This window comes from Furipterus horrens, unplaced genomic scaffold, assembly GCF_987537825.1.
Source record: "Furipterus horrens unplaced genomic scaffold, mFurHor1.1.pri manual_scaffold_7, whole genome shotgun sequence".
NCBI lineage: Eukaryota > Metazoa > Chordata > Mammalia > Chiroptera > Furipteridae > Furipterus > Furipterus horrens.
The window spans coordinates 108,420,146-108,443,791 of record NW_028327177.1 but is presented as its reverse complement, the minus strand read 5'-3'; the positions used below and the strand labels follow the sequence as shown (position 1 = coordinate 108,443,791).

General features: G+C 43.5%; 1 protein-coding gene across 1 annotated transcript; it reads left to right on the top strand.

The window, feature by feature from the left end:
* Positions 1–956: 956 nt before the first annotated feature.
* Positions 957–23,188, top strand: TRIM42 (tripartite motif containing 42). The gene is made up of 5 exons (XM_090282977.1): positions 957–1,297; positions 5,024–5,721; positions 10,005–10,828; positions 14,156–14,380; positions 23,102–23,188. The coding sequence occupies exons 1-5, from the start codon at positions 957–959 to the stop codon at positions 23,186–23,188; spliced, it is 2,175 nt and encodes a 724-aa protein (XP_090139103.1).
* Positions 23,189–23,646: the final 458 nt, after the last annotated feature.

Below are 23,646 nucleotides of genomic sequence, written 5' to 3'. Positions count from 1 at the left end.
TTTATACCACAGAGTGGTAGGACCACAAAATCTCTGTTCTTTTAATCTTTGTAAGCTGCATAAAATGGGAGGAAAATTCTCCTCTAACTATATGGTCATTTCTAGAAATCCTAAGCATATACTAAGAGTTAAAGAGTTCCATGTAGACTTCCAGCCTCTTGTAAAAGAGACACAGTGGGGTGGGAGCAGAGGGGGGAAAGGAAACAGTTTGAGCCTCAGCCAAATCCCATAAAGCTGCAAAAAAGCCAATAAATATTCCAAGTGACTTACGCATGAAGCCTAATGAGAGTCAGCGGAGACTGTGCAGCAACTGCCAAACTCAATGACTCCTGAAAAAAGTGCCTAAGTGAGCCCGTATCCTTTTTTCCCTTTAATTCTTTCTCTGGTGATTCTTTTTAAATGTGTTATTGCTATTATTTGTAAACACTGTGCTTTGTTCATCCAATAAAGATGTCTATCAACACAGTAAAAGCCCAAGGAGAAGAACATCATGTCAATTAATCATAGCCAGACCTTTCAGCCTGTGAAGACATATCCTGAAGTCAACTTGCCCAAGTTGCAGGGAAAGCGCCAAGCAGAGAGAAATCACTTCTGAAATCCACCTCATAAGTCAAAAGACGACAGTGGACCGCTACCCCTCCAGGACTCTCCTAGCCTTCACATTCACTGGTACTGGTCCTGTGGAAGCATAAGCCATCCATCAGCCCACCTGCCCCTGACCCCCAGATCTCACCCTCCCACCTACCCAGCAGGGTTAGATATGGTGGAGAGACAGGGATTGTGACATAAGCAAATGGCCTCAGGCTGATATACATCAATGCCAGCCCATGAGCTTCCTTTGAAGACCTCATAACAGCCAACCTCTTGCAGTCTCCAGGGGGAAGGAGGAACCCATCCCAGGAGAGCTGACAGCAGGATTCTGGGCGAGGAGGGCAGGTGACACTCATGTTGGAGCCATGGAGACGGCTATGTGTGTTTGTTCTCCGTGCTGCACGTGGCAGAGGTGCTGTCCTCGCTTATGCTCCTGTCTGTGCTGCAAGTTCCTCTTTACCTCGGAGCGGAACTGCACCTGCTTCCCCTGCCCTTACAAGGACGAGAGGAACTGCCAGTGCTGCCACTGCACCTGCGCCGAGAACCCCAATTGCCACTGGTGCTGCTGCTCCTGGGCCAATGACCCCAACTGTAAGTGCTGCTGCACAGCCAGCAGCAATATCAAGTGCTACTACTACGAGAGCCGCTGCTGCCGCAATGCCACCATCACGTTCCACAAGGGCCGCCTCAAGAGCATACGCACCTTGTAAGTGTGGGGCACCCCAGGTGGGCCACCCTGGCTCAGGAGACTGTGGGCGCCCTCCTGGCTGTCAAGTCCACAGGGCAGGTTGGTGATCCTGCCCCGAGTCCATTTCTCTATCTAAATAAAGGGGGCCAAGACTTTTGTAGCAATTAAGTGCATTCTTAACCACATGTTGACCTGAATTCCACATCCAAGCTCCACCGCCCTGTGACTGAGCACTGTGCTCTCCTGAGGTCACTCTCTCACCTGTGCAGGACACTAGCAGCTAGTACTCAGTGCTGGAGCAACTTGCCAGGCATAGCCTGTGTGACCCCATGGAACCCTGTCCCGTGCCCACCCTGCCAATGAGGAAAGCGAGACTTTTGGAGGCTAGGTTGCCCAGGATCATACAGCCAGCTTGATGCACCCCAGATTTGAACCCAGTCTGTGTGTTCATAATTTTAAATAGTGCTGCAGAAGAGAGAGAACAATACCTGCCATGAATCAGTGGGCATGAGGATTCACGTACACACTCTAAAATCTGTTGTGACATAAAAATGTAAATTGCTCTTTCTCTTCCTCCTTTGACCTCTTGATATCTGCAACACTTACTGGAAAAGGAATCACTTCTACAGGCCCCTGGTGACCCCGCAGCTTACAAAAGGGCCCCAGGCAGCTATGCATTCCTGCCAGCCTTCTTTTTGTTCCCATCCAGATGGCATGGCCCTGAGGGCTTCAATCACTCTTTGGGGCATTGAGCCTTTGTATCAGGCATCAAATATATTTCCTCTTGCTCTGACCAAACCTGTCTTTTTATGTCACACATGAGGGTGCCTAGAGTACTAGAGACAGACTTCTCAGAGGAGGAAAGATCAAAGCTCAGTACTATTACAGGATTTGGAGAGGCAGGTTTGAAGCCTCACAAGGTCAAAAAAGCAATTCTGTGAGCAAAGGTTCAGTGAATTTGGGGGACGAATATAATCCATCTTGCAGTTAAGCACTTAGTAGATGCTTAATAAATGTTACGCTTTGCTCATGGACCACTCATGGTCCTTGCATGGATGTAGAAGTTCACTTCTTTCTCCTCCTTACTGCCCCATTTTCTGTGCATCAGCCAGGAGAGTCCCTGAGCTCATTTCAACAGAGGTGGGATGGCATTGGTGCTTGAGAAGATGCCTTAGGTCAGCAGCTCCCAAACTTTGCTTTCTATTGGAATCACCTGGGATTCTTTAAAAACTAGTGATGCCTGGTCCCCATCACCATCCCCTGATTTTATTGGTCTAGAGCACCACCTGGGCATCAGAATTGTAGAAGCTCACACCCTACCCCCAGTGATTCTAAAATACAAAATGGCCTAGAGGGTACACAGAGGGAAGTCGGGAGACTTGCCAGGTGATACATTAAGGACCTAGGTGCAAGGAAAACAGGCCTGAATTTGGGAGAAGGTGAAAGCCATGCAGAAGCTAGATGTCACAGCAAGAAAGCAAGGGTGCTGTACTAGGTCAGGGTCTTGGCATGGGACCATAGCCAATGAATGCCCAGGTCTAAGCCCGAGCCTTTCAGAAGATGGTCAGAGATGCTACTGCAAGTGTCAAGAGGTTGGCTCTGGGTGCACGGAGGTTTCTCTTCCATCGGCCTCTCTCCTGGCTTCTGAACCATGGCCTCCCACATTCCTCACTACTACTTACTGCTCAGCATCTTGGTCATCCTGTCCCACTCTGGTTCATTCATCCCTCTCTGCCTTAATCATCTCTTTTACTCAGTTTCTTTTTCACCTCCAGGCCAGTTCCCTGAGCCATTAACACCTGCCCTCTCTTTCTTTCCCTTGCCCCAGGATCACCTTCCCTCCCTTCTTTTTTCTGATATCTCATGCTGTCTCGCTTTACACCACACCCTGATTCTGATTCTCAGAGTCCCACCTTATCAAACTAGGGAGCCCACCCAGCAAACACATGCACAATGGAACTGTTCCTCCAGGTGACCCCTTCAGGACGCAGGCTGGAGGCTGGGAAGGCAGAGGGGGAACAAACATAGAGCCCAGCATCCAAATCCTAAGGCATGAGCTTTCCAGATGCCTGAGTCTCCACAAGGGGCACTCTCTGTAACCACAGGGCCACTCATTCCAGTCTACTTGGGTAGCACCTTCGACTGTCTGGGCTCTGAGACACAGGTTTCTGGACCAGGGAGTGGGGAAGGAGACAGGGATGTATAGGGACCACAGCGATGCAAAAGCAGAAGAGAACACGGTCACAATGTCAAGATCAACAGCCAAACATTACTAATGTGAATTGAGGAAATGAAATAGGAACAGTCACAAATTGTGTTTCTGGTGGCACCTCCATCCCCACAGCTGATGCATTTGTTTTCATAAACTGCTTTTTTCCCCAATTTGCACTTGAATTTTACAAGTATGCTTTTACTTTGTTCGTAGTTCTTGCACACATGTAATCTGTCTCTGATATTAGAGAAATAAGAAAACACACACAAACTACACAAGTGCACACTTTTCATGGTCTTGACCATTAATTTCCTTTACTGTAGACATTAGCTGGCTAGTAGTAGAGGGGAGTAATTACAGTGGCCACGTTTATGGAATACTTCCTAGGTACAAGCAGGTAAGTACTTATCATGGACAATCTCATGCAGACTTTGTAAAATTCTCATGGAAGAAGTAGTATTGTGAGCCTTCATTTACAGATGAGGAAACTGAGGATGAGAGAAGTTAAGAAACTCATCTCAAAGTTGCTACTCTAAACTGGTGCATTCCATCATGTGCAATCTGCCCAGACCCTTAACTTTTACCTGTCTAGTGGTGAGACACCTGGCTTTTAGGCTTGGCTCAGGGACTGATCTCCTCGTGTCCTGGGAAGGACACTGTATCCATCCTTCTCTCCTCCTCTGTGTTACATCCTACAATAATAATAATACTGACACCAATGCCGTCCAGGCAAAACCCGCCCAAGAACACACCTGTAGCTGAATGAGATTGGATGCATTGCCTCATTGTAACATGAGAACATACACATGGTTATGTGGGAGGTATCTCGGTAAGAAGGCTGCAGTAAGTTATTATAGGATTCAGGTTCATGTCAGGTGAGAATACAGGGATAAATCTGCTATTGGGTATCTTAATAAATCTTGTCTAGAAGTGGGGGGAAACAGAGGGAACCCGAGGCTGCAACTGGTGAAAACACAGCAGCCACTCTCATTAACCAGAAGGGGACGGGGAGGGGGGAGTGTTTGGTCATTTGTGCAGTTTTGACAATGTTCTCATCTCGTCCGAGTTCAAAGATGAAGTGGTCTTGTTTCTGCTCTGCTTCATCAGAGTCCCAGAATGGCCTTGCCTGGAGTGGGTGTCCTGGGATATTGTTATGGTCAACAGGACACCAGGGTCAGTCTCAGCTGCTTTTCTCTTGCTCAAAAATAACAATCACTTAGTTCCAGAGATTCTCTACTGGCCTTGCAGGTCCTAAATTCAATCGTAATCCTCTCAAGAAACCCCCTGATATGGGGGTTTCTAACTTTTTAATGAGGAAACAGGCAAAGAGAGGATCACTAAGTTTTCTGAGGTCACCCAGTTTAAAGATAGTGGAGGCAGGTTTAGAACCCAGGTACCCTGGCATCGAGTCCACACTCCTGGCCATTGCCCTGGCCTCTTAGTGGCCCTCTGCCACTTTCTGAGGTGGAGAACTGGAGCAAGTTCTGGAGCCCACGTCCTGAAGCCCTACCCGTGTTTGCTTCTCTTTTCAGCTCCAAAACTGCCCTGCGCATCGGGAGCAGCGATACCCAGGTGGACGAGGTAAAGACTATGCCCGCGAACAGCCACCTTGTCAGCCATCTCTCGTGCCCCATGTGCGACCGGCTGCGCCTGCACTCGTTCATGCTGCCCTGCAACCACAGCCTGTGCGAGAAGTGCCTGCGGCGGCTGCAGAAGCACGCCGAGGTCACCGAGAACTTCTTCATCCTCGTCTGCCCAGTGTGCAGCCGCTCGCATTGCATGCCCTACAGCCACAAGATGCAGCTGCCCGAGAACTACATGCGCGGGCGCCTCACCAAGCGCTACATGCAGCAGCACGGCTACCTCAAGTGGCGCTTCGACCGCTCCACCGGGCCCATCATCTGCCAGGTCTGCCGTAGCCACCGCATTGCCTACAAGCGCTGCATCACCTGCCGCCTCAACCTGTGCAACGACTGCCTCAAGACCTTCCACTCGGACGTGGCCATGCAGGACCACGTCTTCGTGGACACCAGCACTGATGACCAGGACGAGAAGATCTGCATCCACCACCCGTCCAGCCGCATCATAGAGTACTGCCGCGAGGACAACCAGCTGCTCTGCACCTTCTGCAAGACCGCATTCCACAACGGCCACGACACCGTCAGCCTCATTGACGCCTGCTCCGAGAGGTCCGCCGCACTCTTCAGCGCCATTGCCAAGTTCAAAGCAGGTCTGGTCCCCTGCTCTCCCCTCCAGAATAGCTCTGAGCTAGGCTGCAAGTCATTGGCCTGGTATGTCCTTACCTGGCAGCTACCACCAGCCAGTTAACCTTCCTGTGCTTTGGTTTTCTTATCTATAAAATGGCGATAAATAGTAGTAACTCCCTCGTTATGTGCTTGTGAAGATTAAATGAGTTCTTCTATGTGAAGCATGCAAAATATAAAAATAAAAAATAACAAAAAACGATCTGGCACAAAAGAAGTCCATAAGAATTCTATAATCATAGTTATAACCTTGGGAGTTATAAATAGGATTTCCTGGGAGCTTGTGAGACATGCAGAACCTCAGGTTCTGCTTAATGCAGATGACATGGGTCCCATTTTCCCCTTTGGAAAATGAAGAGTTTGATCCAATGTTATCCAGAAGTTCTGTAAGCTTTTCTAAGGTGTTTTTTGTCACTAGAGCTAGGTTTCTGCAGTACTTTCCCATTTTGCAGGGGGAAAGAATTAAGTCAGTGTTGAGAATTACCTCAGTTTAAAATTTTCCCTGATGGATTTTTCCCAAAACTTGCAAACAGCAAAGTAAATGAACCAGTAGTAAACACGTAACAGAAAATTCAGAAATAGCCAAAAACATATTGATCAACAGCTTGGTTTTCTTCTGCATGCCTGCTCATGGTTATTTTATATTGGCTACATAAAATGTAGTTTTAGTTTCTACAGGAGAAACGGACCCTAGTTTCCACGATGGAACCCGGTACAACAATATTTATGGGGTTCAGCGAACAGCCCTGTAATTTCTGGGTGAGCATTCACTTGATGAGACATGTGGATCTCAGGAATCCTTTTAGGGCCCTTTCCCCCTGGGAATATATCCATTGTCAGAGGCTTATGTTACCCAGTCCTTGTAGAAGAATTATGTCCACTCTTCTCAATAATCCTACAGTACATGCATTAAAATTCCCTCATGGGTAAGACAAAGGGGGTTCCAAGAAGTAATTGGCAAAGGCAGCTAGTAAACCCAATCTGACCTCGACACCCATGTCAATTTCACAATATTCATTTGACGATCTACTCTGTGCTAAACAGTGACCAAACTCTAAAGGTAGAGATATTGAAAACCACCACCAACTACCACCAACACCAACCACTCACACCTGTAGTCTGTTTCCTTAAGAAGTGGCCTACAGTTAAGTGACCAAAGTGCCCAGATCAACCCGGCCATTTCCCTTTGTCAGATTTTTCAGTGTCATGGTGTCAACCTGCCTGAACATATGAGAGAGAGGTTGTTTTTCTCTGAGCTTCACAGCAAAACCCAGCTAGACACAGAGATGGGTCAGAGATGGGCTTTGCTTAGTATGCCACCCAGGACTTTTCACCAGCATGAGTATTTCAGGAATACCTTGATTTTGCCTCACACCTGAAAACATTGTTCATCACCTAACACGTATTCAGTTTTGGAACCACCACCAGGGAAGCCTCTATATGAAAGAAACCCTACAGGAACCATAATGCCAGACAAATGCATAGCCTCTTTGGTTCCTAGCAGATTTTCTCAAGGTGGGACTCTCTACCTGGGTGGAGCTGGCTTCTTTGGAGCCTCAGCATGGGGAAGGGGCTGCTGCCTGTAGCTGCTATAACAACCACAGAAAGGCTAAACATTTAACACAGGAGAAACTTAGGATAGTTTCTGAGTCCACAGTATCTAAAAGCCAGGCAATGAAGTTCAAGTCAGGGAAAGAGGACATCAGTAAATATTTCAGAGAGCTTAGCGGTTGGGAGAGGGACGGGGGCCACCTTCATGGCATATCCATTGAGCTATAGGCAAACAATTTAGCCTGTTCATCTCTGCTAAGAAAAAAAATTAACCAGGCTTCAAACTTCTTCTTGAGGACTCAGTTCATTTTGGGGGGCGGGAGGGTACCATACGTATGCATTTTAAACAGATCTCCAGATAATTCAAAAGCAAGTGATCTAAGAACACTATCTGAAAAACTCTGGGCCCTGGAGAGAAGTTGAGTGTTTAAAGCTGTAATGTCAACCCCAGCTACACAGTGGCACTGCCTAGGGAACTTTACTAACCAGGACCAGCAGCAGTAGCACCTCCTGGCAGTTTGTGAGACATGCAGAACCTTAGGCTCCACTTAATCCAGACAACATGGGCATCTGCATTTTTAAAAGAATCCCCAGAAGATTCCCTGGATTAGTTCTAAACCTAGCTGCAAACTTCCTCACCTGAATTCCTGAGCCTCAACTCAGGCCAATTCAAAATCTCAGCAGGTGAGGCCAAGAGAAGAGGGTTTTTTAAAGTTCCCTGGGTGATTCTGGTGCTCACAGAGGGCTGAGAACCACAGCTGGAGCAATTAAAAATATAGGCTGTGGAGTCAGACAAAAATTAGGGATAGGCCCTGATTACTCCCAATTACTTGCTGTGTGACACAGGGCAGTCACTTAACCTCTCTGAGCCTTAGTATCCTCATCTATAAAGGGGAACAATATCTTTCTCATAGAAAGATATGTGTAACATATCATAATATATGAATAAGATCCATAATATGTATATTACCTGAAAGAGACTTTGATTTAACTTTGCTCTAAGACAAGCTCTTGCAAAGTTGTCATATTTGTAAGGGGAAGGGGTGCTTCTGGCCCCCTCCTTCCCGTGCTTCTGGTGCTACCTCTTTCCCCTCGTCTAAGAAAATTCTTTCCTTTCTCTCAGAACTTTACTTAAGCTTAACATGTCTCTAATAAACTAAGACATATCCTATCCAAGTACCTTTGACAGTAACTATGAAATAGTCAAAGGAATTAATGCATAAAGTGGAATTTCAGCCACCATAAGTCAGAGTAGGGCTTGCCTTCAGGGAGGGCAGGGTGCACTTCTCAGCAGCACTGCAACCACACCCTGATGCTTTCCTGTTAGCCTTCATCTGCATCACCTCCTCATCCCTTCTGGGCCAATGTGAGGGAGGAGGTGGGCAAAGGAAATGGGGACTTCAGAAGGTAGGCCAGGGAGCAACACTGCTGATATGCACCCCAAAGATGTTAGAAAACAGGACAGAATGGCTTTCACTCAACAAACACCTCTCAGGCCCCTACACACATCCTGGTCATAGTGGTAACTAAGATAGCTGTGGTTCCTGTCACCATGGTCTGACAGAACTCTAGGGCTTCTCTTATTCAAATGCATATCTTTGTTACAATGATTACCATGCACAAAGGTATGGCTTACCACAGGCCCACAACTATGTTAAGAATCAAGTGTGAAAAAGACTTGATCACCCCATCTCCTGAATAAAATCTGTGAGGAGTGTAGCTCATCAGTTCTCAGCAGAGCTGACCTTTCATGGGAAGGACCTTACTTTGGAATAGGCCATGTGTCTTCAAATCACTACCTAACGCCTAAGTCCCTGTGAAGCCAACAAAAGTGCCCATTTCACAGAGACCTGCTACCTGTTCCCCCATGACAGTGTCCTCTGTGCTGCAGTATCAGTGGATTTGTGAGTGCTCTGAACCTCGGTGCCCCCTCATATTCACATCTGTGATCCCAGTGCCTAGAAAGTCATGTGCCATGGAACGGTGTCCACTCAGTGTTTGTTGAATGGCTAAATGCACTTAAAATCTAAATACTGTGTTAGTGGATGCAGGATGAATTGGGTTCTCCTTGAAGTGTAATAGCGGACCCTTTATTTAAAGGAAGTGGGGGGAAAGCAAGAAAGGGAGCCCAGGTGAACCTGAGAGAGTTGAGTCCCCAGCAAAGAAGAAAAAGAGTGTGAAAGAGCAGCCCCATTCTCTAGAGCTGGGTTTTTGGTCAATGAGGCATGGCAACATTTAGTCATCAGAGATTTACTTCTTTCTCCTAGCCCTACAAAAGCTTAGCTTTCACACAGGGAAAAAAACAGTCACTTTGTGACATCACATCTTCTCAGTCCAATTTGCTGACAAGTGTATCTGATAAAAATTAATAGCAAGGGTAGCCTTGAACTTCCAACTTCAGACCCAAGGCCACGGGGATTATTGTTACAAGATAGAAGTGTGCCAGATAAGGATAACTGTTATGTCTGAGGGAAGTATTAAAGGAGGAAGGGAGAAGTATACTGAGGGAGGCCAACTGCATTTCATAAATCATTTAATAAAATGCATTCCAGTATGTTTCAGCCCAGCCACTAGGGCCTTTCTTCCCTCTCTACCCATTTCCTTGGAGTTCATGGTAATTTGCTCCAGTTTACTACTGGCTTTGACATCTGGCAAGAAGAAAACTTTAACTGAAGTAACTAACTTGGTTGTTTTTCAGTTCGATACGAAATTGACAATGACCTAATGGAATTCAACATTTTAAAAGGCAGCTTTAAAGCTGACAAGGAGGCAAAGCGAAGAGAGATCAGAAATGGATTTCTCAAGCTGCGCAGCATTCTGCAGGAAAAAGAGAAACTGATCATGGAGCAGATCGAGAATCTGGAAGTATCCCGGCAGAAGGAGATTGAGAAATATGTGAATGTCACAAATATGAAAGTGAATGAAATGGATGGCCTGATCGCCTACTCCAAGGAAGCACTGAAGGAGACGGGCCAAGTGGCATTCCTGCAGTCCGCCAAGATCCTGGTGGAGCAGATCGAGGATGGCATCCAGAGCACCTACCGGCCTGACCCACAGCTCCGACTGCACTCCTTGCACAGCATGCCCTTGGACTTTGCTGAGCTCTCCAGTGCCATCCACGAACTCTTCCCCACGGGACCCAAGAAGGTATGCTCCTCAGGGGACTCCCTGCCCTCTCCCTATCCAATGCACTCAGAGATGATGATTTCCAGGAAGGTCACCTTCAGCACCCACAGCTTCGACAATCAGCAGATATACCAGCGAAGCTCCTCCTTATTGTCCTTCAATGCCACAGGGGGAGAGAAGGCCAAGGTGGACCTGGAGGCCCATGGGCGAGCCCAGTCCGCCGTGCCTGCCAAGACCACAGATGGCCTCTACACCTACTGGAGTGCAGGGGCAGAAAACCAGTCTGTGCAGAACAGCAGCAGCTTTCACAACTGGTACTCATTCAATGACAGCTCTGTGAAAACCCCAGGCCCAATTGTTATCTACCAGACTCTGGTGTACCCAAGAGCTGCCAAGGTAAGAAAAAGGCTCTGGGCCCTGTGGGGAAGGTGAGGGGGTGTGGGGTGTGGAACAGAGACAGGTAGTCAGAAAAGATTGCACTTACCGCTTTGACCTATAGGGTCTGGTCACTCAGATCTGGTCCTCTGGACTCTTTGTGGTCAGCGCATTCAAAAGGTATACATTTCTGAAATTTTAGGAGCCCAAGACTGGATTAAAGCACACATAGTCAGAAATACATCTGAAAACCCCAAACCCACTTCAAAGGCAGCTTCTTTGTTGAAAGAGAATCCAATGTGAGAAACAAAATAATTTGGACAGACTTCTTGAAAGGTGTACTTTTTCCCAGAGGAAGGCCTGCAATAGTAGAGAGCCAGGAACTGGGATTAGAAATGCAGGTCCCATTACCTATCGGCTATGAATCCTTTAAACTGTTACTGTTCCTAAAAGATGTATCCAGGATTTGGAGATTGGAAAATTAATCCCCAATGGCATTCTAATTCTTATCTCCTAAGATTCAACTTTTGGGGGGAAATGGAGGGTGAATTCCTCACACATCCTCCGCAACTGCCTTCACCTGGCTTTGGGGTCATGACCTCTACTTGATGCTCTTGGCCTAACATAGACAAATAGCCTTTCCCTTAACATTCCTCTCAAATCCAGCTGAACCTACAGTGAACTGTTAGTAGCATACTCTATTAAAGTTCAGGGAAGAAAAAAGATTAACGTGCATCTAGACATTCTATTAGAGCATGTCTTCTCTCATCTTAGGGTTCTCTACAGGGACATCTCCGAGGCCCGCCCATGGCCTGCTTCCCTGTGGCAGAGCCCATCTTTGGGCCTCATAATCTGAGCACCCTCCCAGACACTTTTAGCATCCCTGAAGTCTGACATAGGAGTGCTCAAATATGAATGTGCACTTGGGGATCTTGTTCAGATGCACGTTCTGTTTCAGTGGGTTTCAGTGAGGCCTGGGATTCTGCATTTCTAATAAACTTCCAAGTATTGCCATTGCTGCTGGTCTGCAGGCCACACTTTGTACCAACAGTATTAAAACAAGAAAATGAAAGCCAGACATAAACCAGACTTTACTTTTCCATTCTCCCGAGGCATCAAAATCTATGTTTTGGAGTCTATAACTGACAGTAAGAAGGATCTTATGTTGCAGCATAGAGCATTCCCTCCCATGGGCCATCAGACAAAGCAAACAAACTACCTCTGCCCTTCACATAAGAGACAAACACAACTGAGCTGCTGAACCCACATTTCCAAATGACACTTGATCAGCAAAGCCTGCAGTATATGTGACATTAGCTCCAGGGTGACATTGGGTCTCCTCTTTGTACAGCTCAGACCTCCTGGGAGGTTGGCAGGATCTTATTCTAGAAGGGAAGAATGGTGATGTCTGCTCTGTACTTGGGCTTGGAGAGCAGTCACCCCATGCCACCTGTTAGTGGTCCCTGGGTGAGCTCAAGAAAGAAGCCTACACAGGAAAACCTAGTCAAGCCATAGGCTGTCAAGAGGGGACCTAAACTTCCAGATAATGGTATTTGATGTAAAAATATCCTTGATCCCTATTTTAGGCTCATGGAATAAAATTCACACAGAAATTATAGTGCTCAGTAATGCAGAAGATGAAGACTGTATTGACATCTTTCAGATAGGCTTCAGGCATAGAAAATATTCTTAAAATTGGAGTTATAACTTGTCAGTATGTATCAAAAATCCTAAAGAGATTTTATAAAAACTCAATTTTGTTTCTAGAAATCCCTCCCAAGGAAATGTTTAAAAATTCAAAGATTCATGCCCAAAAGTGTTCACTGCACCATTATTTATTAAAGAATAAAATTAGGAAAAACCTAAATGTTCAACTATAGAAGGATTAAATCATTTGTGGGGCAGTTATTAAATTTGTGCTTTATTGAATTTTTAATGATGTAAGGAAATATACAATATATAATAAGTGACATAAAGCAGGAATCAAAACAATATAATCCAAGTTACATGTATTTCTGTGTTTGATTGAATTCAAAATTAGAAAGAAACAATAATTAATTATTAACTAAATTGTGGGATTATAAGTGATATTTATTTTCTTCCTTTATACTTTTTCTGTATTTTCTAAGTATTTCATAGTGAGTATGTTTGCTTCAATAAGCAGGAAAAATAATTTTTATTGTTATATAAATTAATAAAAAGTTTTAAAAGCAAGGGAAAAAGAACAAAAACTCATAGACACAGACAACAGTATGGTGATTGCCAGAGAAAGAGGGGGTAGGAAGAGATAGAAAAGGGTAAATGAGGGGTAAATGGTGACAAAAAGAGACTTGACTTCGAGTGGTGAACACATAATACAATATACAGATGATGCATTACAGAACTGTACACCTGAAACCTATATAATTTCATTAACCAATGTCACTCTAATACATTCAATAAAAATTTTAAAAAGAGAAAGAGGCTCCATCTGAAGACACAGCGAGAGAAAACATGTCTACGGACCTGGAAATAGGCCTTCAGCACACACTAAATCTAGTAGGTGCCTTGATCTTGGATTTCCAGCCTCCAGAACTGTGAGAAATAAATGTCTGTTCTTATTTTTAAGAATAATTATAAATTAATTTTATAAACATTATAACATTTAAATTTATTAAAATTTAAATATAGCATGCAATATCTATTTAAAATACAATTATTATAAAATATTTATATGCCAGGTACAATCAGCTAATTGACACTTGTTAATGCATCTCTTCCAAAAGGGTTGATATCATATGCTTGGACTATGAACATTTACTCTTCATTACTTGAGTAACTCAGTTCACCTCCCTGGGACTCTATTTTCTTGTATATAAGACAGAGGGTTGGAAGATATACACTTTTCCTCTTCTAGGATTCTGTGGTTCTGTTACATTTGTTCATTGTAATCTTTCTGAGGCTCAAGCATAGAATGGGATACTAAAATCTCCTTTCCAGGGAGTTGTGGGGACTAAATGAGTTAAGCATGTCTGAAACACACTCCGATACATAGTAGGTGTTTAATAACTGGTAATTACTCTAGTTAGTGGTGTTAGGAGGACAATGGTCACCTCCACAAGGACTGACAGTAACAGAACTCAGAGGAGCATCCTTCTGTTCTTGAAACACATTGCAAGCATCTTGTCAGACCTCATCACACAGCCTTTTATTACTGTTGCACAAGGTCTAATTCAAAATCTTCAGCAGCTAGAGGGGGTGGGGTCAGCCTGACCTCCCCCCACAGATAGTCAATGACACAAATCTTGATGGGAAAGAAAGCTGAAAGTTGTGTGCTGGGACCACCCGCACATGTTCATTTCTTCACAGGTTTATTGGACATGCCCAACAGAAGACGTGGACTCTTTTGAGATGGAATTCTATGAACTCATTACTTCCCCTCCCAACACTGTGAAGACAGAGCTCTGTGGACAAATTCGGGACATAACACAGCAGAGTCTGGAGCTGCACAACCTGACCCCCAATACTGAGTATCTGTTTAAAGTCAGAGCCATCAATGATAACGGTCCTGGGCAATGGAGTGACGTCTGCAAGGTACTGTGCACATTAGTTTCAGACAGATTTTCTGTGTCAGCTCTGGATGCAGGTCTGTTAGGATGATCATGAGATCACAGAACCCACCATGCATGTGACTGGCCCCTCTAATCCCAGAAAACTTGTTCACTTAGGGCTGCTGGCCTCGACTTTGCAGATACATCCTAAGAATTAATAGTTCAGTTTGATTCAAAAAAAAAAAAAAAGTGTGCTAGGATATAGAGAATCAGAGGAATGTAAGACATAATCCTTGCCTTCAGGGAGCTCAGGGTCTAGTAAACAATAACTGTGGTATGAAGAGGACAAAAAGAAGTTTCATGTTAGCTTCAGTGGTGACTCAAAGAAAGGACTGGGTGCTAAGATTTAACAAATACAAATGCAGGATGCCCAATTAAATTGAAACTCAGGCAAGCAACCAATGTTTGTTTTAGTATAAGTATATCCCATGCAAATCTGAGATCTAGTTATGATTTAAAAATTCACTTGTTGTTTATCTGAAAGTCAAGGAAGAGCCACTGAACAGGTCAGGATGAACTTCAAAAAACAAGATACAAGATTATTGCTATCTTCTTTGTAATGCAAGGCTGATTCTTCTATATACTCCCAGAGGACATACATTCGTGTGTGTGTGTGTGTGTGTGTGTGTGAGAGAGAGAGAGAGAGAGAGAGAGACAGAGAGATTTTATCGATATTCAGAGGAGAAATGGAAAATAATACCAAGGCTGTGTAGAGTTATCTTACTATACAACAATGATGGTATTCTTTGAAGTCAGAATAGATTGTGTCTTAATCAGGAATTCTTTAGAAAAAAGAGAATAATTCCATCCATTTCAGCTTTTGAAAAGGGAAATTTACATAGATACTGAGACTAACTGATGCTTGCCAGAGGGGAGGAGGGTTGAGGGGCTGAGTGGAAAAGGTAAAGGGACTAAGAAGTACAGATGGGTACAAAATAGTCACAGGAATACAGTTAATAATATTGTAATAACTATGTATGGTGCTAGGTGGGCACCTGAATGATCACTTGGCAAATTATATAATTGTCTAACCACTATATTGTAACATGAAACTAATGTAATATCGAATATCAACTGTAATTGAAAAATAAAAAAAAATTTTAAGGGAAATTAATGGTACAGAGAAAGGGGAGTCTCATGAGACCACTTTCAGCCAGGACATGCATCTGATCTGATACCCAAGGGAACTGAACAATCATTATTTCCCTCAGTCCAATCTCTCTCCTCTCTCTCTCTCTCTCTCTCTCTCTCTCTCTCTCTCTCTCTCTCTCTCTCTCTTCTAGTGATACTCCCTTTGTCTCTGGTCAAATGATGGTAGCAGAGAAGCTGAGAATCTGATTGGTTGCTACCTCTAGTGATACAGGGAAGCAGGAAGTAGAGTGGGCACAGGATTATGCTGTTGCTCAGCCTCCTGGTAGCAACCTCCTGGCAGGGGGGGGTGCTCTCCACTCCATCCTGATTGCCAGCTCCTGGGGTCACATTCTGCTTACGTAGCCCAGGATGCACATGCACTCTCTCCTTCTCCCCCAGGGTTAGACACTCTCATTGGAAGGAAGTAGGATGAGGACATCAGCCTGGCTGCTCCTTCTGCTATTCCCCCGCCAGTGACCCTGTCAGCCAGTTGCCCCAGAACCCTTCTTCCAGAGCCTAGAACATCCACAGCTGCTACCATATTTTGCAGTACGTTCTTCTGACCATGGGTTTTTCCTTCAGTCTGATGCCATGTGCCTTCTCATTTTTTAAAAAATTCCTCAAAAATGTCTTGCCCATGAAGAGCACTCAATGCTGTTAATTTTTTTTCAGTGTTATCTTCCATCATCTTTAAATGTTAGGGACAGGGATAGGGCTGGAACACTGAAGAATGTTGGCTTTAAGTAGATATTTTGTCATTCCTCTTGAGAACAAAATTCGTCTTTCTTTCTCCCACAATGCTTACCACAGTACTGTGCACATAGCAGGTTATTGAGTGAATACATGAGTGAAAATGTGACCAGACAAATACATATATGAATGAATGTCTAAATTAAAGAGTGAAGAAATAAACTGATAGACAAAATTGATAATTACAAAGTAGCAAAAGCTGCCTGAAAGCTTTTAAGTGTCTTACCCATCAGTCAAGAATAGCATTCCCCCTGAAATGGTGTTTATGTGATTAATCTGCACTCCCTGCCTGGACACAAAACTTATTGAGTCCCTTTGCTTTTTAACACAATTTCTAAATAAGCAAAGCACTAATTAATGAGGGTTTTGTGGAAGCTTCATTTTTATCAGAGTTGCAGAGCTACAATATAGATTTTTTCCTTCAGAAGTAATTCTTCCTCCCTTTCTGTGATTATATTAGCATTCCAGAGGAAATGCTGGTTTCTTTAACATTTGTCATGATTTGCATAAGTAAAGGCTTCAATAGCAAATGAAAATAAGATGGTGTGCTTGAATGACATTTATAAAGTTTCATAAAAGTAATGACTTCAGCTCTTTCCTATAAAACCCAAATATTTTTTCCTTTGGCATCAGTTCTGTGCAGGTATTCCTGAAAGGTTTTATTTAAAATGATTTAACGAGGCAGCAGGATCATTTCTTCTCCAAAATGCAATATTTCTATCATATATGCTTTTGTAAATGAAGTGAAATAGTACCTTTTCTATTTGGTTTTCATAGTCTGGAACTTGTTGATTTTTTTAAGGGATTTTATTTGAAGTATAGTACATGAAGCATGAAAATTAACTTGAACACTTTTTAAAGGTCCCATTTATTGAAGGCCAGCTCTGTGTCAGACACTGTATATTAATTGTCACTCTCAACTCAACTACTTGGTGGGGAAGGGGTGGTTATAACCTGCACTTTACAGATGAAGAAACTGAGGCCCATACAGATAAAGTGTCTGGCCTCATGTACTCAAAGGAGTTGAGCGGGAAGCTAGGTCTCATCCAAGGCAGGTGCTCTTTGGCCCCCTGCACAATAATCAGATGCAGGGCAAACTCATCCCTGGGGACCTGGCACCTCACTCCGGGAAAATGTCATGAAAGCCAACAGCAGTGAGAGCCAGACTTTTGTTTTTTTGAGAGGCAAGATCATGCATTGGAAAGAACATTGGACTTGGGCTGGTGGTCCCAAAGCTACCAGGCTGCAAGATCTGTGAGGACAGATACCGTGTTGGCCTTACTCACCCATCTGGCTCATGGTCCCCAACTGAGAGCCTCTAATATCCAAGACCCTACCTGATATTTTTGAAGAAATGGAGAGATTTGTTTGTAGGCAAGTCCTGTACCCTTTGGCCTCAGTTTCTCCTCCTGCTTTTCCTCTCGTCTTCAAGGTACCTGCTGACCACCATCCCCAGTTCTGAAAATAGTCTCCTTCCTTTGATTATCTCCCTCTGATTTCAAATCTCAGCTAACTTCCAAGAAACCTCCCCAAGACAAAGATAACTTCCTATATGTACACTGATTTCCTATTGCTGCTACAACAAATTAGTGGCTTAAACAACATAAGTGCACTTATTTGACAATTTTAGAGATCAGAAATCCAAAATGGGTCTCAGGGGGTAAAATCAAGGTGTCAGCAGAGCTGTGTTCCTTCGGGAGGCTCTAAGAGAAAATTCATTTTCTTGCTTTTTCCATCTTCTAGCAACCTCTCACATTCCTTGACTCATGGCCCTTTCCCCCATTTTCAAAGCCAGCACCATTAGGTTGAGTCCTTCTCAAACTGCCATCTCTCTGGTTCTCCTCTGCCTCCCTCTCCCACTTTGAAAGACTCTTGTGATTACATTGGACCCACAGGATGATTCAGAATAATTTCCCTATCTTAAGGCCAGCTGTCTAACAACTTAATTCCCCTTTGCCATGTAACATAACATATTCACATGTTCCTGGGATTGGGACATGGATATCTTTAGGGAACATTATTGTGTCTACCACAGTCTGTCAATCAGATGACCCAAGTCACATCCGATTTGGAGGTAAAAATTCAGGCCCGACAGTAGTCACACACTGATGCTCTTCTGGGTCTTTCCCTATAACTCTCCAGGAAATCCACCATCCCTGCCCCCACCCATCCTCTAAAATCCCTTTCTCATCTGTATTGGCGCCCCCCTGCCCCCCACTCCATCTCTGACATGTGCTTGGGAAGTAGCCTAGCTGGCAACCCTGAGTCTCTCCCATGCTTCCTCTACCTGCTCACGCTGCGTTTAGGATGGAACTCCAGCCATAGGTCAGGGTTGCCTGACCTTCCTGGGCATTTTACCTTAGTTTCATAAAATCCCCATTCTGGTTTATCATCTGCAGAGCCTCTGCCTAGGCTGAGACACACATCTTAGGGACTGGGGTTAGAGGACAATCTGAGTGACCAACACTATTTCACACTCAGTATGACTGCCCCAAATCTATCTCCCACAAAAGGATCCTTGATCCTTCATGTGAATAGAACCCTATTGGGATTGCTCTGCAGATGGGCTTGAACCCTGGAGTGCATAGAGTTTAGACTAAAGATAGACCTATTATTTTTAACCTAATATACAGAAGGTTGAATTAATTATACACCTCAGTTCATCGTCCATTATCAACGCGGGCCTATGCAAGGCCCTCTTTTTAATGTATTTATTCCCTTTTATGGACATCCATTCTAATACGTTTTATGACATTCATTCTAATATGTTTTATGTGTATCTTGTTGCTTTTATGTGTTCTTACATGACATGTATTGTTTTGTGTGTTATTAACTTACACAAATAGTGTTGTGTTATATATCTTACTTTTCTTACCTTTTTTCTCCCTAAACCTTGTGTTTTTATGATCCATTCATGTTGTTATGCACATTTAGTCCCTTACTCCAGTGATTTTCAACTGGTGTGTCCTAAGAGGCACACTGATGTGCCACAAGAATGTTTAAAACATGCAAAACATGCTATTTAGTCAGTGACACTTCTCTTCCCTTAGATCATCAAACTTTTTAAAATGACAACAGCCAACACAACAATAGCTATCCAGTGTGAATGAACCAAAATTATACCTTTTTTTTTTTTGTCAGACTGGCAAAAAAAATAAAAAATTGGGGGTATGCTGCAGAATTTTAATAATTAGTTTATATATGCCATGAGATGAGAAAGGTTGAAAATCACTGCCTTACTCTAATGCTGCTTCATCCTTCACAATGTGCATTTGTTTGCCACATTTTCCCTGTCCACTCAGCCACATTGGACACCCAGGTGACTTTCAAAAATGCTGTAGTGAACAGCCTCTTTCATGGCACCTTGTGGGTGGTGATATAGGGATGTCCGTTTGCTAGGGCTGCCAATATCAAAATGCTACAGACTGGGTGGCTTACACAACAGAAACTGATTTTCTCTCAATTCTAGAAGCTAGAAGTCCAAAATCAAAGTGTTGGCAGGTCTGGTTTCCTCTGAGGCCTCTCTCTTTGGCTTGCTGACATCTGTCTTCTCCCTGTGTCCTCACTCAGCCTTTTCTCAATGCACATGCCCCTCTGATGTGTCTCTGTGTGTCCAAATTTTCTCTTTTTCTTAGGATACTAGTCAGAATGAATCAGGGCTCTTTTTAACTTAATCACCTTTTTGAAGGGTCTATCTCCAAATACCGTCACATTCTGGGGTACTGGGGGTAGGACTTCAACATACAAGTTTTGGGAGAACACATGGTCCTTACCAGTATATATCATGAGTGAAATTCCTGGGTCTTGAGGTATTTGCCTACTTGATTTGACCACATGCATGCACACTTCCATATGGAATGAATGAGGACCCTTATGTTCTAAGCCCTGCCTACATTTGGCATGATCCAACTTTCTACTATTTTGCTAGCCCAAAAAATATAAAGTGCTAACAACTCCTTAGTGCTTTAAATTTCATTTTCTATGCTTGCTAGTTTTTAGGATTTCCACTTCTATAATTGGACTGCTAATATCCTTTGCCTGTTTTTCAACTGTATTTTTTCCTAGGTGATTTGCAGGATGTCTTTATATAGTCTAGATAATGGTTTTAGACATTGCTAATATCTTCTCCAATATGACATTTGTCTGTTAACTTTGTTCATGTTGTACTTCATGAAACAGCAAAAATTTTCCATTTTGATGTGATCAAAGTCATCATTTTTTTCCATATGGTTTGACCTTTTAAAGTTCTGTTTAAAAAGTCCTCCCATAGTTTTAGATCACAAAAATAATCTTCTACATTCTTTTATTAACTTTACAGTTTCACCTTTCAAACTTAGGACTTTAATCCATCTATAGTCTACCTTTGTGAGCAGTACTAGATAGGGACATACTCTTTGGGACATTTAGTAAGCCAGTTTTCCCAATATTTTCTCCAAGCAATGTCTTCTCCATTAGTATACAATAAAGGTGCCACTTTGATATTATATTAAATAGCCACATATGGGGTGTGTCTCTGAGTTCTCTATTGTATCCATTGGTCTATTTGTTCTTATGTGAATACCACACTAATTTTATTGTTCCTTAACCTCAGCTTTGTACTATATCTTGATGATCTGCTAAAGTAAGTCTATCCATTATCTTCCTTTGTTTTTTCAGGTTTATTTAGCTAATCTTAAAACTGTATCCCTTCATATAACTTTTGGAGTAAGCAAATTGAATTACAAAAAAAAAAAAATTCCAGATAGAATTTGATTAGGAAGACATTGAGTCTCTCAATTAATCTGAAGACAATTGATATTTCTGAAATAAGTCTGAACATTTATTCAAATCATCTTCTATGTGTATGATATATCACTTTTTTCTCTTTGGGAAGAGTTTTTTTTTTTTTCAATTACAGTTTACGTTCAATGTTATTTTGTATTAATTTCAGGTGTACAGCATAGTAGTTAGACAATTATGGAAAGAGTTTTTATAATAGCTTTAGCCAGAATGTGCTTTTAAAACATTCTCCTCAAAAGTTACCCTGAATTCACATTTTCTCTTTTTACTGCAGTTTTTCCATTATCATTTAGTCCCATTATACCTCCCCCAGACCCACAATCACCACGCTGTTTGTTGCCCATGTCCATGAGTCCTTCTTCCTTTCTGCTCAATCCCTCCGCCCCCTAACCTACCCCCACACAAACAATAGCTGTCATCCTGCTCTCCGTCTATGAGTCTGTCTCTATTTTGCTTGTTAGTTCAGTTTGTTCATTAGATTTCACATAGGAGTAAAATCATATGGTATTTGTCTTTCTCTGACTGGCTTATTTCACTTAGCATAGTGTTCTCCAGGATGAGCTAGAAGCTTTTGCTCTTTTTGTATTTTCAAGAACAAATCTTTCTTAAAAATTTGGTAAAATTCATTTGGAAAACTTTCTGAGCATTTTGGGCAGGGAGGGAGTGTCAACTACGATTTCAACTTCTTTAGTATCTCGAGTTCTGTTCTCTGTTCTTCTGTATGTTTCATCTGATCCCCTGCCTCATAGACATGCCTCATTCCCCTCTGGCCCATTCACACATCACACACAATCATTATCTCTGGAGATCCTGACTCTCTATGAGGCAGAACTCAAATTCTTTCTTTTTTGATGAGCTAGTTTCCACCCCCACAGCAGTGTTATCCCTTCCTCGTTGTCCCCTGATAGCTTTGTACGTACATCTTACATTATTTATATTACTTTTATCAGGTTATCTCTATGTGTTTATCTCCATTATTATCTGGCAACGGGCAATCTAATGTCATGTACATGATATTGTCCTGCATGAAGCACTGTAAATTGTGTAAAACTAGAGAACATAATGGTAAGAAGTGTCTTTTTTTTTTTTTTTGGACCTTCCCCTTCTAATAGAAATGCATAAAGTTAGAAGCTTTGTCTACAGAGACATTGTCCTTTGTGGAACCATTGCTCTTTGGCATCCAAACCACACCCCACCCCACCTGTCCCGTGAGTCCTGGTTCATCTAGAGAGAGCCCATTGATCCAGTGGGCTGTCTCTCACTCTGGGATCTCAACCTCACTCCTTAAAGGCCTCTTCAGTGAGTGTGTACTGGGGAGGAAGGGGACATGGAGAAACACACCACCTTCAAGGTGAGGCATGGAGAGCCCCACCTAGGTTGAGCAGGTGAGACTTCTAGGGGTTCCTGATGCTCAGTACACTCTGCCTTTTCTAGGCATCACTGGCAATTCACTGCAATCGAAGAGAATATGAGAAATCAAAGAGAAACAATTGGCAGATTTACGAATTATGGTTCTATTCATCTTTCATCTGCTTTCCTAAGAAACTTCTCTTTACCATAACCAATGTCAGGATGACAGAGATCAAGGGCTGACATTGTCCCAAACCAGTCAAGGTGCTCAAGGCCCAGTAAGAGTCAAACACAGTCGCTGAAATTTGCAAATGACAAAAGCTGTGACAGAGCAATTTCTAGGGACCAGGGAGAACCCAGAGGGCTGCGCTATGGTGAAGTCCATCCAGGGTCACAGCCCTAACACTGTCACTGGTTCTCCTGTGCACAAGGTGCCTTAAAGAAAGTGGAACCTGGTCTGTGAAATCCCAATCCCACAACATGTTAGCTGTGGGACTTTAGAAAATCTACCCCATCCTTCTGAGCCTCAGTTTCTTCATCTAGAAAATGGGGCCGGGGGCACCTGCCCCATGGGGTCGTCATGAGTAGTTGATGAGATGATGTGCATAGTATCTGGCACACAGCGGGGGCCCAGCTCCGGGCAGCCACTGTTTCCCTCGCGGCTGGCCCCATGACTCTCTGCTTCTGCTTGCAGGTGGCAACACCAGATGGGCATGGGAAGAACCGAGCCAAGTGGGGCCTGCTGAAGAACATCCAGTCTGCCCTTCAGAAGCGCTTCTGAGCCCTCCCCCCACAGAGCAGGCAGTAAGCTCAGAGACCCATCACAAAATAGACATTATATACGCACACATATGTATATGTATTTTTCTCACCACATTCTTCAATAAGGTTGCAGACGAGGTTCCTAGGACCTCTAAGCTGTTCCAGCAGGAGTCTAAGAGCTAATAAAAGGAAATCCCTGATGTCATGGCTCGCTGTTTGCTCATTATTATGAAACTAAGATACAAAATAGTCAGCAAGTCTCTATGTCTCCATTAGCTCAGGTCTACCCATGAGTTCAGAATTTTGTATGTGGCACCACCAGGTTGCAGGGTGGAAAAGGGGGTGCTCCTTTTAGTCAGGCCCCAGGGGGTGTATTCTAAGCCTATTCTAACCAGCTTTTGGTGTTTGGACAAGTCACTGACTGACAGGGAGCTCATTACTTCACCACGCAGTACTTTTCAGTACTAAGCAGCCCAC

Excerpts from the sequence above, each read along its gene's own strand:
- TRIM42 (XM_090282977.1), top strand. The coding sequence starts at position 957 with ATGGAGACGGCTATGTGTGTTTGTTCTCCGTGCTGCACGTGGCAGAGG. Across the intron at positions 1,298-5,023 it reads CTCAAGAGCATACGCACCTT|CTCCAAAACTGCCCTGCGCA; the intron begins GTAAGTGTGGGG and ends TTCTCTTTTCAG. Across the intron at positions 14,381-23,101 it reads AATGGAGTGACGTCTGCAAG|GTGGCAACACCAGATGGGCA; the intron begins GTACTGTGCACA and ends TTCTGCTTGCAG.